The 18,150-nt window shown below is 39.0% G+C and overlaps 2 protein-coding genes across 2 annotated transcripts; one reads left to right on the forward strand and one right to left on the reverse strand.

Moving 5' to 3' along the window:
- Positions 1-240: 240 nt before the first annotated feature.
- On the forward strand, positions 241-11,474 carry slc12a9 (solute carrier family 12 member 9). Its single transcript, XM_042008281.1, has 14 exons — positions 241-572; positions 3,226-3,464; positions 3,606-3,740; positions 3,867-4,004; positions 4,097-4,399; positions 4,487-4,594; positions 5,375-5,486; positions 5,610-5,767; positions 5,844-5,926; positions 6,259-6,383; positions 7,081-7,273; positions 7,359-7,533; positions 9,282-9,428; positions 9,531-11,474. Exons 2-14 carry the CDS (start codon positions 3,263-3,265, stop codon positions 10,370-10,372), a joined length of 2,721 nt encoding a protein of 906 aa, XP_041864215.1. The 5' UTR covers positions 241-572; positions 3,226-3,262; the 3' UTR covers positions 10,373-11,474.
- Positions 10,689-16,625, reverse strand: hsd20b2 (hydroxysteroid (20-beta) dehydrogenase 2). The gene is made up of 11 exons (XM_042008284.1): positions 16,418-16,625; positions 15,679-15,725; positions 15,447-15,522; positions 15,211-15,321; positions 13,398-13,465; positions 13,220-13,264; positions 13,066-13,100; positions 12,898-12,979; positions 12,699-12,764; positions 11,812-11,961; positions 10,689-11,726 (listed from the first exon to the last, which is right to left on the reverse strand). Exons 1-11 carry the CDS (start codon positions 16,566-16,568, stop codon positions 11,583-11,585), a joined length of 975 nt encoding a protein of 324 aa, XP_041864218.1. The 5' UTR covers positions 16,569-16,625; the 3' UTR covers positions 10,689-11,582.
- Positions 16,626-18,150: the final 1,525 nt, after the last annotated feature.

An 18,150-nucleotide genomic window follows, 5' to 3' on the forward strand; every position in this document is an offset into this window, starting at 1 on the left:
AACCTAAACCTGTTATACAGCTTTACATCAGTTTGCTTTCACAGTTGTGCACATATTTGTGTCATCCAATACAAAATAAAGAAAACATCTGAAATTGCTAACTATGGTGTTTTACACTTATTCTAAGTTAATTTCTGAATTACAGATGATGTCAGGATTGACAGGTCTGGAAAATAGGGACGTGGTTACTTTAAACCAACAGTACCTTTGCTCATGTTTGAGACGTTTTTGCCCTCCCCTTTTGGAAGTCACATGGGCCCTATCTGCGCTCCCGTGACACTTCAGAGCAAATAATAGAGGGGAAGCAAGGCGTGAGACGGTTGATGTGTTTTTGTTGGGCATCACATCTTCCGCCGACAGCATCCAACTCTCGGAGCAGCACATCCTTGGCATCCCTGTCCACGGACGGCCTGCTGCGGCCATATCTGACTGTCAACTGCTGCTTGTCTGATCAGCAACATCTTCTGCACACCGCCAGGTCACTGTGGAGCAACCAGCCTCAGCTGGGGACCCACAAAATAAGGACTTTTCAAGAAGGAAGTGGGTGAATTTAAGCGGAGAGAACCAGCGAGGTAAGCATGGTTGTTTCCCTGTGTTTCAGCGGAAAATGCGTTTGGGCTGGTTGCAAATATCAATGACGTTTGTTTAAACGACATACCGGAGAACTTAAAAAGGATAGGCTGCGGTTTAAAAAACACTAAAAGCAGGAAGGTCCTCCGGCGCGGCGCGGAAACTTCCTGGCCTTCATTTCCTAAGCGTAAACAACTACACAAACAAATTCGCCACGCTTTCACCATTTAGACCCCTCAAAACCACCAAACTTTTTATGTCGCTGCTGCTCCACCTCATGCAATGCTTCTGTCACGGGAGCGATTATTATTATTATTATCATTATTATTATTTGTCTCTGATCCAATGTAGGGTCCTCAAAGGGCCTTATTAGATCTTACACAGGTCATGACGGACTGCAGTACTATCATAAATTCAGTGCGTCATTTGCAGCCTCCTGTGGAGCATGCAAGGAGTGCCAGCATCAACAGAGAAATTGAAAAAAAAAATGTATATAGGCCTATACATGTAGTTCTCACTCAACTTCCTCCCTGAAACCACTCGCATGTCTTGAGTCATGATGGGGTTAAAAGCTCCTTCCACTTTGTTGCACATCTATGAGAAAAACAAATGTACACCCTCCCATCTAAACAGTAGGTTTGCTTCATAAATGGATTCTGATTAAAAAGTAATTAATTTATAGTCTCAGCTCTGTCTGTCCAACTTTGACTGGGTGTGATCACAGCCGGACTGTGTTCTACTTTGGGTTTTGCCATCATGTGATTCCTGTAGCTGAACAGAGTAGTTCACCTGCTCCAGCGATGAAAACTGCAACACTGAGGAAGATTGCTGATAGTTTGAGGACAGCCAAGGTTACCTTGCACACAGAAAGGTTTGCTGCCCAATTCAGTCTTGTAAAAACAAACAAGCTGCTGTGAATCAGCTGACTGCAAATGCCAAGCTCAAGTGTGAGCGGGAGCTTTTTTCTGAAGGATCCTGAGACACAAGCTTGACCCCCATGCTCGCTCTGGGGGCATCTCACTGCTTGAGCCACTTCTGTCTTGTTGAGTAAAAAAAAAAACACATAAGTAGATTATTGTGTCAGTTAATTGTTAGATTTTATTATTTGTTCACTAAAAGTTCATGAAACAAATGATTGCTGGACATGTGCTTCTTTGCACATGACTATCGTCGTTTTTAGGATGATCTGGTGAGTGAAAGCAATGTGAGGACAAGTCGGTGGCTTTTTGAAAAGTGAGCCAATATTTAACACAAATGTACAGTACTTGAAAGGGAATTTCATGTGCACATTTTACCAACAGACTCTCATCCAATCAAAATGTCTCTTGGGGGAAAAAAGGACAATGTTTGAGAAATAAAACTCCTTAATTTAGTACAACTGTATAGTTTATTGCCTCTTTGTACATCAACTATGATTTTTTTTTCTTCTTTTTAGTTATGTTTCATGCTTATAACTGAGGCCATTGAAATGGTATAGGGAAGATGGCATTTTCATTGTTTTGTCCTTCCTGTTTACAAGATGGTTCAGAAAATTAAGACCTCCCCTAAATACAGTCAAACATGCAACCAAAAAGTTGGTAATCTGACCAATGTGTTGCGTTTGAAGAGTGTAGTTTTGTCTGTAATTGTTTGGGAACTAAAGAGAATTCTGTAGTTTTTAAATTTAAGCTTTTATATTAGTTGTGTAGATTCAGGCTGCAGCTGCTTAGAAGTGTTAGTTTCCTTTGTTTCACAATGCAGCAGAGGTTTTCAGTAGGTGACGTGTCTGGATTGCAGCAAGGCCAGTTTAGCACCAGGAGCTTCTGACTATAGATCCATGCTGCTGGGTCTGTAGTCTGTTTGGTTTGTCATTGTCTTGATGAAATAAGCAAGGCACTTATTAAAAACATGACAATGTATGGCAGCATATGTAGCTCTAAAACCTGCATGGGTCATTCAGCCTTACCTCTGTTGCCTCAATACCAATGTCTCCTTTACAGATTTGCACTGCTTCCATGCCATGCAAACAATGTAGCTTCCACAATTTTCAAACACCTTTTCAAATTTTCTAGTATTCAGCCAAATAGAAAATTTGTTTTAATTTATCATAAATAAATTGGGCCCAAGGAAACAGGAGTCTATCAGGGTATTCTTATATACATTTTCATTATATGGTAGAGTTGTAACGTTATTTAATGTATTTATTTATGGTAGCAGCAAAAAAACTATGTATGTTAGCTGACACTGTGATTTCTGGTTTTAATCCAGTGCCGCCTCAGGGCTGGAACATAACATCCTTTCAGTATGGGTTTTTTACCTTGTGACTAGCCTGCAGAGATGTCTCCTGGTTCTCAGAATCTTTTAGTATGTATTGTACATCTTGAATTGATGCTCACAAACTGGTGAACTCTTAATCATCTTCACTTTCCGAAGATTCAACCTCTTAGATGGTCACCCTGATGTATATGTGTATCTAATAAGCTGGACCCTGGTTGAATGTTTGGCTGCAGGGCTTAAGAGTGGAGAGAAATCTGTTTTACACACAAAGCAGCAGACTAGATGGAGGTGTCTGGAGACCATTCTCTCCAAAAGAAACCCTTTCTATTTTGCAGCAGATTCAGTTAAATTGTTTTATCTTTCTTTTTTAATTTATCTGAAATCATTTCTTTTTCACAGGGTCGTAAGGCTAATCTGAGACCCCCTGTCAGCAACCATGTCAAACGAACACACTCCTCTGATCACATCTGGGGTTTGTGGTTTGACCATGACCCCGACATGTGGCACAGCGTCAGACTCCACTCAGGAATCCAGCTCTGAAAAACCGAGTCAGGACCCTCGGAGGCTGAACACCTTTTTTGGAGTAATGGTGCCGACCATCCTCTCCATGTTCAGCATTGTATTGTTTCTGAGAACAGGTGTGTAAAAAGCATGACTGGAGACTTCAGAGAAATAAAAATGGCTCTGGGTTGTTAATGGGGATGTTTGTGTAGTGCATGTACAGCATAACTGGGTCATTGTGCTGAAGTGACACACAGTCGTCTGATCTCCCTTTACAGGGTTTGTGGTTGGTCATGCGGGGCTGCTTCAGGGTCTTTTAATGGTGGTTGTCGCCTACACCATCATATCTCTCACAGTCTTGTCCATCTGTGCCATTTCCACCAATGGTGCCATACAGGGTGGAGGAGCATACTGTATCCTTACCAACCAAACAGATTTTGGATATTGAATGTTTTTTTGTTTTTCTTGAAAGGTATGTAATTTTGCCCACAGTTTTAATGATCACAGCGGGTGAATCTGCCTTAACAACATGAGACCAGATATGATAAGCCGGTCTTTAGGGCCTGAGTTTGGAGGAAGCATTGGTTTGATGTTCTTCCTGGCCAAAGTGTTTGCATGTGGCGAGTATGTTCTGGGTCTTGTGGAGGCCATACTTGATGTATTTGGTGCAGATCCTGGTAAGTTTACATTTGTTTTTCTTGTTAACTAACCTACTGCACTCTTTACCTGCCTCTCTGCTGACATTTTGGGCTGTTTTCTTCATGTTCAGAGTCGTCTGCTTCTGAGGGGTTGCGGGTGCTTCCTCAAGGTTACTGGTATACAGTGCTGTACTCCTCAGTGGTCCTCCTTTTGTGCCTGCTTGTGTGTTTGGTGGGCGCCCACATTTACTCCCGCACTGCCTTCGTCATCCTGCTGGTGGTCACCATATCGTTATTGTCCATCTTCATCAGTTCAGTGGCAGTCAAACCTCAAGATTTTGTCATCACTCATCAGGGTCCTGGTAACCAAACCCTCCGCTACAACGCCAGCTATACAGGTTTCAGCGCTACCACACTGAGGAACAACCTGGGCTGTGAGTGTTCATATTATTGAGGAGAGGAAAGCATTATTATATCTTTAAACTCTCCAAATATTACACCTCTTTTTTTTCTGCCATCAGCTGGTTACTCTTTGGACTACAGCACCAACTCAGTCATGTCTTTTGCCACCGTGTTTGCTGTCATGTTCACCAGCTGCACTGGAATCATGGCTGGAGCCAACATGTCAGGTTACAGCTTGTTGTCATAATATTACAAATATAATGGCATTGAACTGCAGTGTATCAGTGCAAGTAGCAGTATACGTTTATTTACTCTTAAGGTACTTTTTCTTCACTTCGATATTTACAGTCTTTAATTTGTTTTTGTCAATAACATTTTAGTGGAAAAAACTGTATGTTTTGCTTATTTATCATTGTCAGCTTTGGTTTTGAGTTATTAGTGAGTAATATGTCAAATTCATGGGGGTCACAGAAACATTTAATATAATTTATTTTAGATAATGATACTTCTGTGTTTGTATTCAGGTTTATTTTAAGTGTAATACCTTGAGCTGTTGTATAACTGATTTTCATAGTGGATCCAGATGTGCTTACAAGGTGCTGCCTTATATACATATATACAGTTGTCCCTCGCTATAACGCGGTTCACCTTTCGGGGCCTCGCAGTTTCGCAGATTTTTTTTTTTTTTTGTGCAATTTTGCATGCTTTTTTTACAGCGCGTTTTATTCTTTACTGGACTTATTTTACTACGAAGGTTTGAACATTGAGGGTGTTTAAACAAGAGAGAAAAGTGTGAAAATGTTAATGCCTGTCTGAGGAAAGTGTATAGAGAGTGTATGAGGGGTTTTACAGCCGTAAAATATCTATAATAATTGTAAAAAATAAAGCTGACTACTTTACGGATTTCGCCTATTGCAGGTTATTTTTAGAACGTAACTCCCGCGATTAGCGAGGGACCACTGTATATAAATATATACATATATGCTGATTTTGCTCTTACTCTGAAGGGGAGCTGAAGACTCCAAGTGTTTCCATCCCTAAAGGCACCATCATAGCCGTGTTTTACACCTTCACAGTCTATGTCCTCCTCTTCATCTTGGCCAGTGCCACCTGTGACAGGTCTGAAATAGTTTGTAATCACATTTCTGATAGTAATACTTGGATCAACACTCAAATGTAGTGTGAGTTGAGAAAGTTTTTTTCAAACCTTAAAATGGAATACATATTTTTTCTTCTTTTGAGGAACCTTTTGATTCAGGATTATGGGTTCTTCCAGCGAATCAGCTTATGGTCGCCATTAGTCACTATTGGGATATACTGCGCCTCTCTGTCAGCTGCAATGTGCGCCATGATCGGAGCTTCCCGCATCCTCCATGCTCTCGCTTTGGACAAACTATTTGGTAAAGCATATACTATTTTTATATCATTTTGTATTTTGAATTTGAATGACTCTTTAAATGACTGTTTTCTTCACAGGGCTGCCATTAGCCCCAGCTGCCATCACATCGAGCTCTGGGAATCCTTGGATGTCAGTTCTGTACACCTGGGGCCTTGCACAGGTGAGTTTCTGCAGCATGCAGTTATGCAACTTCCGTGTTAAATTGTAAATATAGTAAGCTTAATAAGGCACCTTTTTAACCATAAACACTTAAACATGTTTCTCATTCATCAATTTACAGAAAAACTCCTACAGTTTTTGTTATATTATGTATATACTCAATGTGCAGCATTTTTCTTATATAGTCCGCATGGATTAGCATATCGGGGACAGTGGGGGGTTTAGTGTCATGCCCAAAGAACATATCAACACATAGAGAAGCTGGGAATTGAAATGAAGGATGGAAGGTCAGCTGGTTTTCTAATCTAACGTAAAGGTTTGTTTGTGTTTCAGTGTGTGGTGTTTGCAGGGCAGCTCAATAATGTGGCAAGTCTGGTGACTGTTTTCTACTTGCTTGCCTATGCTGCAGTTGACCTGGCCTGTTTAGCTCTTGAGTGGGCTTCTGCACCAAATTTCAGGTAAGATTTGTTGCTGTTTTCTCTGTAACCTCTAAAACATACAAAAACAAACAAAAAAAGAATCTCTAGTTTTAAATAAAACCAAACATCAGGTGTACTGTACCCATCTGACACAGGAGCATAATGTACTTAAATTTATTCATTATTGACTATAAAGAAGAAATTACAATAACATGAGGAAAATCCTTAACACACACGTTGTAGCTCTAAAAGAATAATGAGAAAAACGAAAGTAGGCTTTGCAATTGTAATAAAACCTCTAACTAATAATGCAAAGTTTCCTGACATGTAGTCTGGAGTGTCATGTGGTCTCTACTGAATAAAATTTGTTCTTTCACTAAAAATTATATCAGAAAGAAAGGGAGAAGACAAGAGTCAAATTTACTGTGGCTTTTCCTAAATAGAGACCCCAAAGTGTTTTTCTAGATGTGTTTTGGTATTGGTAAGACCGAATGCTAAAGTAGCTTTTGAAAAGGAGGTTATAATCTTTTATAGTTGTTTTTATTGGCCGGGATAATCTTAATGATTTTAGACCACTAAAGAGATTGTAGAAATAAAGATGAGATGCTGCTGCTCCATTGTGATGCCAAGTAGATGTTTTATTTTATCTTATTATTCTTTTGCATTACATAAACTCTGTTTCAGTTTTTCTTCTGTTTGCGGTCTTATTTTTTTTTTGTGTCCTTGTGTTTCACAGACCGACCTTCCAGCTGTTCTCCTGGCACACCTGCCTACTGGGGATTCTCAGCTGTTTGGTCATGATGTTTGTCATTAACCCAGTTTACTCCTCAGGCAGCATCGTCCTCCTTTTGCTGCTGCTGCTTTTCCTCCACTACAGATCGGCCACCAGCAGCTGGGGCTACATTAGCCAGGCTCTCATTTTCCATCAGGTATCTGGACACACTCACACATGCAAATCAGATTTGCACAACAGTTTTTCAATGCTACTCTTTCCTTTTATCGGCTGTGGCTTAGGTGCGGAAATATCTGTTGATGCTGGATGTGAGGAAAGACCATGTGAAGTTTTGGAGGCCACAGGTGTTGTTGATGGTGTCAAACCCACGCTCCTCCTGTCAGCTCATCCTGTTTGTAAACCAGCTAAAGAAAGGAGGACTGTATGTGCTGGGTCATGTGCAGCTGGGAGATCTGGGTAATGCTCATTCATTATGTCCTTCTGCAGCTAACAGTTTTTGATTATTATCTTTTGAATTTCCATTAGGGCTTCACCCTTTACTGATATTTTCCCCAAATTCTCCATTAGTTTTAAACACTGTGCAAAAATGTTTGGTGTGATTTATTGTTTGTCTGAAATTGCATGTGTGATGCACTGCATGTTGGGCAGCCCGGTAGACCATACCTTACCATTGGGACTGTCATGTACCTGGAAGTGTTTCAGTAGTGTTATGAATTAACATGCAATTGTTTTTACCATTCAACCTAAATGCAAATTAACTGGATGAGTAAGACTGAGGCCATGCACATACCATCATCATGAGAAGCCTCCTCATGGAGTTTCACTTTGCATCTGCTACATTATAAATAACTCATTTTTTTTAGTTTGCCTTTAAACCTGAGAAAGCTAACTGTTCAATTCAACCAAATACTGTACATTGCTCCTTGTTTATTTGACCCATAGAGCTACTTGTTTATATACAGTATTCCATCATTTATGTACCATCCCTAAATTTGCCAGTCTGCCTCCGACTGGCCTTTTGTGTACACTGCAATGTTTCCAGATACTCATGTTCACTTTTAGTGGTGCAAATTGAATTTACAAAAACTAAATATGCAAACTTGTTTGAAGCTTTATGTGTTCAGTTTTAATTCTGCTTTATGTTTACAGTCAATGTCTATCTCATTAACTTACATGAGGTGACAAAATATTAGGATCACTTAAATTTAATACAGTTTAGTACATCAACTCCACCTGCTTTAAGCTAAAGCAGTGGGGGCTATTTCCTTTTTTAGGTCAACAAAAACTGAAATTATAGAGGTTCTGTAAAAGTAAACTTTATTACATAGCAATTTTGTTTGCATTGTATTGTATTTCATAGGTGTACTAATAGTGTGGCTGGTAACTTTAGGTATTACCATTGAGAGAAAACGTAATATAATAACTAATATAAAAAATGACAGTTAAAAGTACAAATAAATAGCTATTTTAAAATAATAATAATAATAATGTATCAGCTATGTATTTTTTTATTCTTTAATGAGATTCACAATGACTAAAAAATGTTTTAAGGTATTTTATTTTAAGGAATTTTTTATATCAGCTTTCCTAAAGTGGATTTTTAAAATGTGAATCTATACACAGTTTTATCTGTTGCAATTATTTATTGTTAAAACTCTACAGACTTTCATATTTATTTGCAAGAAATTACAAACTGCTATTAATTTGCAGATTATCAGTAGGATGAAGTACATATTTTACCCTAAATACTGTCAACATTTCTAAAGCTTGAAAGAATCTCAAACACAGTGAAATTTAGTCAAACTATCAAAATCCCAAGGATCTTAACCCAACTTTTTTTACTTCGATTTCCTTTTCAAAAAAAGATTTAATTAACTTCAAAGAAGTTTTCACATGAATTATTTTAGGAAAATCAGTGGCATTAAGTAGAAGCATTGATTGATATGGAATAACCAGATAGAATACAGGTTACATTTTAGTGTTAAGTGAATAAATTTATTTTAATAAGTCCAACTGAATATCTAAAGTTTGTACTTTTACATTCTCCGAGTCAGATTTCAAATACAGGCTCTCCCATCATTGCATAGTGGAGCTCTGCTCATCAGAAGTGCTCCTTCTATGAAATAAAACCTTAATTTGTGATAGCATTTTTCTCTTATTCAGGTGTATACAGTAAATTAGTTTCTGCCATTTTTGTGTTGCAGACACTCTTCCATCAGACCCAGTCCAACAGCAGTACAACTTCTGGCTCAGCCTAGTTGATAAACTCGGAGTGAAGGCATTTGTAGACCTGACGCTCTCTCCCTCGGTCAGACAAGGAACTCAGCATCTGCTGCGCATCACAGGCCTTGGTAAACTCTTTTTTGTTTTCCTTCATTCTTTTCCCACATTCAGTACAGATTATCAGTTTCATTTTCCTGCCCATGTTCTGACGTGGTGTATTTCTCTACAAGGTGGCATGAAGCCCAACATGCTGATACTGGGTTTCTATGACAGCTGCACTCCCGACGACTTTTTCTTGCAAGATTCTGCCTTTTGTCACTCATCAGTGGGACAAGGCAGTGAGGGGGAATATAATTTTGGGGTCGACTTGCCTTCATTGCAGGCCCATTTTCCCCCTGTTCGGCATGTTGAGAGCCCCCGATGGCTGTCACCAGAGGAGTATGTTGGCATAATATCGGATGCCCTTAAAATGAATAAAAATGTTTGCCTTGGCCGATACTTCTTCCAGCTGCAGGGAGAATGTAAAGACAGTAAAGTTGACGGATCAGAACGGACAATAGATGTGTGGCCTCTTAACCTGCTCCAGCCAGGCAGCCGTGACTATCAGGATGTGTGCAGCCTTTTTCTGCTGCAGATGGCCTGTGTGCTCAACATGTCCAACAAATGGCGCTATGCAAGAATGAGAATCTTCCTGAATGTGGAAAGCCGCTCCTGTGACCAGGGCTGGGTGGTGAATGAAGAGACATTTAGAGAGCTGCTGAAGAAGCTGAGAATCAGGGCATCCATAAAGATTGTGCCATGGGACTCTGTGGTGCAGCACCACTCTCTGCCAAAGGGGGAGCCCTCTCCAGCATCAGTGCAGGTTTTGTCAGAGGACTTTTTGTCTGCAGTGAACAAAATGTTGATGGAGCACAGCTCGCAAGCAGCTGTTCGCTTCCTGTATTTACCCCGACCTCCTGCTCATCACAGCCAGTCACAGCAGTTCTTGGCTCAGCTGGAAGCTGTGACCAACGGTTTAGGGCCAACACTCTTGATTCATGGTGTCACCCCAGTCACATACACTGATCTCTGAGCGCATGCTCATAATGATCAGTTTAGTTCATTTGAAATTATACATGCAACAAGTCTTATTTACTGTTTACTTAAATGTAAGTAGAAAACAAATTAACAATTTATTTAATTTTTAAAAAATAAATTAACATTACTGTACCATATTTTGCACTTACACCTACTGCAGCAATTTTTTTTTTTTGTCAGAAAGTGAAGTCCCAATACAAGCTTTTGCATCCAGATAGGATATTTTACTATTTTTATCATATACTTGAAATTTGGAATTGACCCAAGCAGTAATTGGTATATTGATGGAACCTCCCTTTTTTTTATTTTTATTTATTTTTTTTTTGCATTTGCTATAAGTCTGCCTGCCACAGAAACATACTGAGAAAAGTAAATGTGTCAAAACACTATTTAGAACGAGAACACAATTTATTTTGAACAACATAAGTTGTTAGGGACACCAAATATAAACATGTCTACATATATTTTCAGGAATGAAATGATGAAGACGTAGTGTTTTTAATGAGAATGCCAAACCATGCAAAATGATGTGTACCTCTTGAATTTTTACCGCCTCTTTTTTTTTTCTTCCTTGCTTTGTCTTTTATTTACACTGTTGGTTGCTAGACCATCTGATCCAAAGAGTTTTTCTTCCCACCTTCTTTATGCACTTGTACAACGATATTATCTTTTTGCTGTTCGTTGTCCTTCTACTTTGTTTACACAAAGGGATCTAATTTGCACATTTGACCTCACAGTGATGAATGGCACCAGATGATGATAATTGTGTTAAGATAAAACAGTGGATTAAATTTTTGTACTTAAGAGTATTCAGATTATACCAGAGAGAATTATACTGATGGCGATGTAATACTCCACTCTGTACATTTTTTTCAGACCAGGGCCAGAGAAACCAAAACAAATTGTCATATTTTGACACAATATTGAATGAAGAAGTCTTCTCTATGTGATTAAAATATCCCTGCAATTTATGTTGTTGCTGAAAACTGTCTTGCCCAACTTGACTGCTTAATGGGAAAGCTTTAAAGGAGTCCTGTTCATTGCAGATGTAAATTCAAACCAAACATTTGGCAGGATTAAATACACTGTACAAAACATGCACTGTCTTCTCATTTTTGTAACTGTTACATTTTAAGATAATTAAAACTGCATTCAAGAGTGGATCAAATGAGAAATGCTATTTGTTGATCTTCAGTAAAACATGACTACTCCTCCTTTGTGCTGAGCCTCTCCTTTTCCTTACAGCCTCTTCTTTCAAATTTTCTTATGTTTGAAAGATTATACAGTCTTCTGATAAGAAATGTTGACATACGAAGCCAGTCCGGCAAGAGTAATGTGAGAGCCACACTCTGTTGGGACATTATAGAAAAAAAAAAATGTTAAGATTTTGCAGCTTATAATTTAAAAGAGATGACAGTGTACCTTTGCTCTGACCTGCAGTGTGTGAGACAGACAGCCACTGGTATAGCTAGAGTGACCCACGGTGTTCACAGCTTCATGGACAAATGCTGATGCGCTCTTTACGATATAGCTGACTTTCATGTTGTGAGTCATGTTGGTGGACACCATGAGGGGGGCCACACACTGAGGAAACATTACCATTAAGTTGGATAAATGGAAGTTCTCTTTAACATGATGCAACAAAAAGGCCCAAAATTTGGCTCTGCTCATCATCACAGTGTATAGACCTGACAAATCCTAAAAGCTTTAACTTGAAACTTATCATTTGAAATGTACCAAACTAGACAATCCTAGAGACAACATTCATCAAACTGAACAACCCAGAAGACAGAAGCTGGTTCATCCAAAGAACAGAACATCAAAACATATGTAAAGAGTCTGACATGACTTTGAATGCGCCTTTACCATTTATACTGTAAACCGAAACGGCCCACCCACTCTTCAAGAACTAAGAAACAGAAGTCCAGCTTTATTCAAGCTCTTACCATAACCTGGATGACTGAGGATCTACACCTACAGACGTAACTAATGCTTCAGCTACTCCAGAGTGTCTTGCCTTGTACTTAAAAATTCAAACATACACTTAAATTTCTATTTATCTCTGTGTAATGTTGTTTGGAAAAATTATCTTTTCACTTAATCAGTCCATATAATCAGCTTTAAAATAGACCAGACTGTTCTTTTAGAAAATGTTCTCTTAAGAAATTATGTGGTGAGGGAGCCGGAAAGTTTCTCTGCTGATGAATCTCAAGCTTCAGTTTGTAATGTGGGTGTAGCTGCAGATAATAGTTGAAAGTCTGATAAATCTAGCTGAAAGTATTTTTGCAGTCAGCTGTTGCAACATGGCAGGTGTTGCTTACCTGAACATTAATTCCCTTTGATTTGTACTCAGCGTGCAGACACTGAGAGAAATATGTCACAAACACCTTTAAAAATACAGAAAATATGCAGACCAGTGAGTGGCGTGCAGCTGTGGTCAGAATTATTTTAACTTAATGTGTGAATGTAAATACAGTCAAAACCAAAACGATTTAGCCCCATTTTAGAATGAGAAAATACCTTGGTGGCAGAATAAAGGGCTAGTAAAGGCTGTGGACGGGCACCCATTTCAGATGAGATATTGATTATCAGCCCTGTCCTTCTGAGGAAAGGACAAAACACAAACAACCATAAATCCATGCTCATCATCTCATTACCACTGTTAACCATTATTGAATGTGTGAGTACCTTTCCACCATGCCCGGAAGGACCAGTCTAGTCATCTGAGTTCAGATAACATAACAGATCGTCATCAGCACATATTTTGTGTGGAGCAATGTGTACAAGGGAATGTTGATTTTACAAAACACAGCTATACAGTATACATAGATAGACCTCTTACCTGAGGGACAGACAGGATGTTACAATTGATTATCTGAGAGATAGTCTGTTCAGAATAAACACAGAGGTAAAACAATTCAGAGACAAACAGGAGCTCTCACAACCTGAGTCAGTATAAAGAAATCATTGTACTCAGTTGCATTGTCCTCAGAAAATGGCATTTAAAACAAATAACTCACCTGCTCAATTTCTGGTATTTCCAGAAAATAGGCAAAATGATCAGAACAGGTCATTCCCACATTGTTAACTATGGTTTACAAAGACACAAACAAGAACTCTTGTTAAGTTTCCTACAAAATGACATTAGAGTACTATTATTATCAGTTTTGTTTTCATTCATGTATCTATATAGGGACAATTGCACATTAATAAACATAAGTTAAAAAATGTAAACGCATGCAGAGTTAGCATTACTGCTAATTTACTACTGTTGTTCCTTTGCAGGTCAAAGACAATCATTCAACAATAAAATGAAATGGAAAATAGAAAATAAAGTGCCCAGTGTAAACAGGTCTCTCATGGTCAGTGTTTATCATTTAATTCAGAAAGTTCGAGGAGAATCTCTTCAGGTCAGGCAAACTGAAATGACTACTCAGGAACTCAGAAGATATGAAAACAGTACAGGTGGTTTAAATGGGGTTTTGTGTTTGGAAATACATTTATTAGTTTCATACTGAGATGGGAAGATTACTACCTGTGAGGAACTGAGGATTGTAATAATGAAGCTAAAGCCATCTAAAGCATAGCTTTAGATTAGTTTAGCTTGGTCAACTCAGTGCACAGATAAATGCTCACAACACTAATAGAAAAAGAGTTAAATGCTCACAGATTGTTTTATAATCTTTAATTTTCATAAAGAAAAAAATCAGCTGAACATCCTGTTACATGTCACATAAGACATATCACATAGTCCGAGGCATGTGAGAAGGATTACATCTCCCTGACAAATTAAATGCTGATAATCATCTTCATCATTGTGACTACCTGTCTGTCCTGTCATCCCTATGCACACAAGTCCTAGCTGATCATATACCAGAACTGCTCAAAAGTACTAAACACACGAGCATCCACTACACTACTACCCCAATAACTCAGTAGGTGTTTATATTATGAACAATTCATCTATAAAGGGAGCAAAGCTTGTTGATGATGTCATAGCAATACTCAAAACAACAGATGTCACATCTGATGAATGGTGTGAAATGGGCTGTGTGAGGTAAAACAAACCAAAGAAGTATACAAGAAGTATCAATTAAGGGGTGAAAGCCCTTTTAACTTTAACTCACCAGTGCGTAAAATAAAGTGTGACCTTAGGTGTGAAAAAAACAAACAAAAAGACAAAGTAAATTAATTTCATACATGTTATACTAGTGCACTGAGTTTTGAAAATATTAGTACATATTTTTATAAATAAATCTACGTGTGAACACATTTCATATTTGCATATCTGTTTTGGCTAATATCATTTTTTTGCTGTAAATATGGATTATAAACCTATTTGTAAGCCTTTGTCTCTTTTTCTTTTAGTGTTGTGAGCATTTGTCATGGAATCGTTAGCTCAGCACATAACTTAGGTGGTCAAAGGAGAAAAGCCTGGCTTACTACTACAAAAAAATATAATCTTGTTTTTACTCGCTGGTTATTTGGGCCAATCAAAAACGGGACATAAACTAATATGTCAAACAATAAAGCTTAGATGTGCAGGTTGGGGTATTCATTGCTCAACTTTAGTCTGCCTTGTTAGCTGTTTTCCTGTGTTTCTGTCAGCTAAGCAAAGCTGCCAGTGGTTTTAAATTTTCACTGTATGAAGACCAATCTTATTGTGCTTTAATTAAATAATAAACACTTTCCAAACATTGTTTATGTGTATGTGATGTTTCAATGTCACAGACACATAACTTCAGAGTTTCTCCATAATCTGTCTAAAAAAGTCAGTCTCTAAGCACATATATTTTAAAAGAAATACTTGCAAGAGTGCTTTTCCTCTTTTACCAAGAATTCCTATCTCGAGGCCTTGAAGGTCCTTGTCTATAGCAGGGTAGATGCTGCAGCCAGCTGTGAAGTCCGCTTGGATGGTGTGAGTCCGTCTTCCATACTTACTCTCTGTGTGAAACAAACAATACATAAATTATTTCTGTAGTGCAGTTGAACCCAGGTAAGACAAATGTGTTTACTGTCATGAAAACAGAACAGCAGCGCACAGCGCACACCATCTGTACTTGACTCACCAATCTCTTTGGCAACCATTCGGAGCTTATCATTACATCTGCCTATCAAAACAACATCCAGACCTCTTTGTGCCAGCTGAAGGAAGACAAGCAGACAGAAAGGTAGTGTGACTGTCCTCAGCTACATTGAAGCTATCTCTAAAACAACTTTGCATGAAAATGTCATAGCTTTAAATGTTAAATTTAGATAAAAAGTGAAAGACCATTTTGTAGAGAGAAGGTGGAGACTCACCTCACAGGCATAAGCTTTACCAATACCAGATGTGGCACCAGTTACAACTGCATGGAGGACAATGCACAGATATGTTGGATGTTTGCATTTCTCCCTTTTTTAGGGTTATTAAAACATATATATTTGCATAATATTGTCAGTTCATCGCAATGAGCTATTTTGAAATAGTTAAAACACTAGCTGGTCTTTGGAAATCAGACAAGTAAGAAAACATTTTACTAATATAGAGCCACATTTAAGGGATTTTGTTCATTTTCCAATACCAAGAACCCCATTTTGGAGAAAAGTGGAAAGAGAAAAAAAGAGTCAAAGTGAACTGCAACATTAGTAGACAATAAGACGGAAATACCCCATTAAGTAGGAATGCAAACAAGTTGTCAAGTCTTCATCATACTAGCTTCACAGAAAGGAAACCTGGTGTGTTCATTAAATAATGAAAAGCAGTTTTCCAATTTCAAATTTAGTCTTAAACCTGTAAAAGATTTTTTCTAACCCCAAAAAACAGTTTTTATTACCACATCAACACAAACCTACAATGTTAGATTGTTGTTTGACTAAAATCATCACTTGCCACGATTAATATGAGCACACAAAAATCTGTGCAACAGTTACATTAATTGCATTTCGTCATGTGAGCGAGTTATTCAGAACCCAACAACTCAAAAGGGACACCTGTCCGCTTTTCTTTTTGCTATATAGGCAGACTCTATGGAAACATCAAGTATATTATTGACTTTACCTGCCCATTTTCCATATGTCCTTAAATCCACTTGCCAATACTCTGATAAGATGAACTCTTTGAATCCACACCAACATCTCCAGGTGAATTTCAGCAGGTACAAAGTAACAGTTATTCCACCAAAGAGGGCCAGCACATCAGTGAATGACATTTTGCATCAAAGTTCCTGATTGAACAGGATTTCTATGTTTCACAGTGCACAGATGTCTAGAAGGTGTTTAAGCCTAAATATACAGTGGATGAAATCATCATTTCTTTTATATCCTGTGCTCCTCCCCACATTGCTCCACCCCTCACTATTTTGCTGCTATCAAGTGAGTGAGATTGGCACACATTAAACACCCCTTTGCGTTCTTTTCTGGAAGTGTGCTACAGAGAGGCATTTATTGATATGGTGAGTTTACTGGCATAGAGTGAGGGTCAAACCCAAGTACATCCTAAACTTTTTTCCTCCAAAAGTAACTTGATTTGTAGAATTGGTTAGGTGCACCTTTAGCACACTGTGGGGCTTTAGCATGAGGTCACAACAGCACATACAAAAAGCCTGTCCTCATTGTGAGTGCACTGCGTGCATCTAATCACCAAATCCCTAAACAAAACTATGAAGTGGCGATATAAACAACAACATAGATGTGGATGTGACACAGTATTTCTGACAGCTGATAAGTCTCTGTTACTGTTACACTCGGTCAGGTTTTCATTTCAGTAGAAACAGTCCTACTCTTTCATGTAGAAACAATGCCTGTACATTGATAAACTGATAATGCTCTTGATTAAATGCCTGAGTGATAACATTTGCGATAACCCACAAATGGCCTGCGTACATATACAGTCCCGTGACCCAAGCGATAGGAAAAGGTGCTTATAACAAACAACTGTTTGATAAACCATTCAGGCATTCAGTGGGACCATAATTAGAACTGCCATCAAAAACTCTGTCCGATATTTGACATGAGGAATAATGTTGCTTGCTTAGTTGCTTTTTTTTTTTTTTCTTTCAATAATTTCTAACACAGCAGTGAGTGAATAAAATGATTTTCTGTCGATCTCCCGCTCCATCCTTCCCTCACTCGTGAACAAGACCCCGAGATACATGAACTCCTCCACTTGGGGCAGGACCCTATTGCAGACCCGGAGAGAGCACTCCACCCTTTTCTGGCTGAGGACCATGGTCTCGGACTTGGAGGTGCTGATTCCCATCCCAGCCGTGTCACACTCTGCTGCGAATCACAGCCTGATGAAGCCAACCGAACAAACATCATCTGCAAAGAGCAGAGACCCAATCCTGAGGCCACCAAAGTCGGATCCCCTCAACACCTTGGCTGCGCCTAGAAATTCTGTCTATAAAGGTTATGAACAGAATCGGTGACAGAGGGCAGCCTTGGCGGAGTCCAACCCGCGCTGGAAACGATTCTGATTTACTGCCGGCAATGCGGACCAAGCTCTGACACCGGTCGTACAGGGATCGGACAGCTCGCACAAGCAAGTCCGGCACTCCATACTTCCGGAGTACCCCCCACAGGAGTCCCTGGGGGACACGGTCGAATGCCTTCTCCAAGTCCACAAAACACATGTAGATTGGTTGGGCAAACTCCCATGCCACCTCAAAGACCCTGAAGAGGGTGTAGAGCTGGTCCACTGTTCCACGACCGGGACGAAAACCACATTGCTCCTCCTCAATCCGATGTTTGGCTATCCGACAGACCCTCCTCTCAAGCACCCCTGAATAGACC

The sequence above is a fragment of the Melanotaenia boesemani genome, chromosome 15 (genome assembly GCF_017639745.1).
Source record: "Melanotaenia boesemani isolate fMelBoe1 chromosome 15, fMelBoe1.pri, whole genome shotgun sequence".
NCBI classification, from domain to species: domain Eukaryota; kingdom Metazoa; phylum Chordata; class Actinopteri; order Atheriniformes; family Melanotaeniidae; genus Melanotaenia; species Melanotaenia boesemani.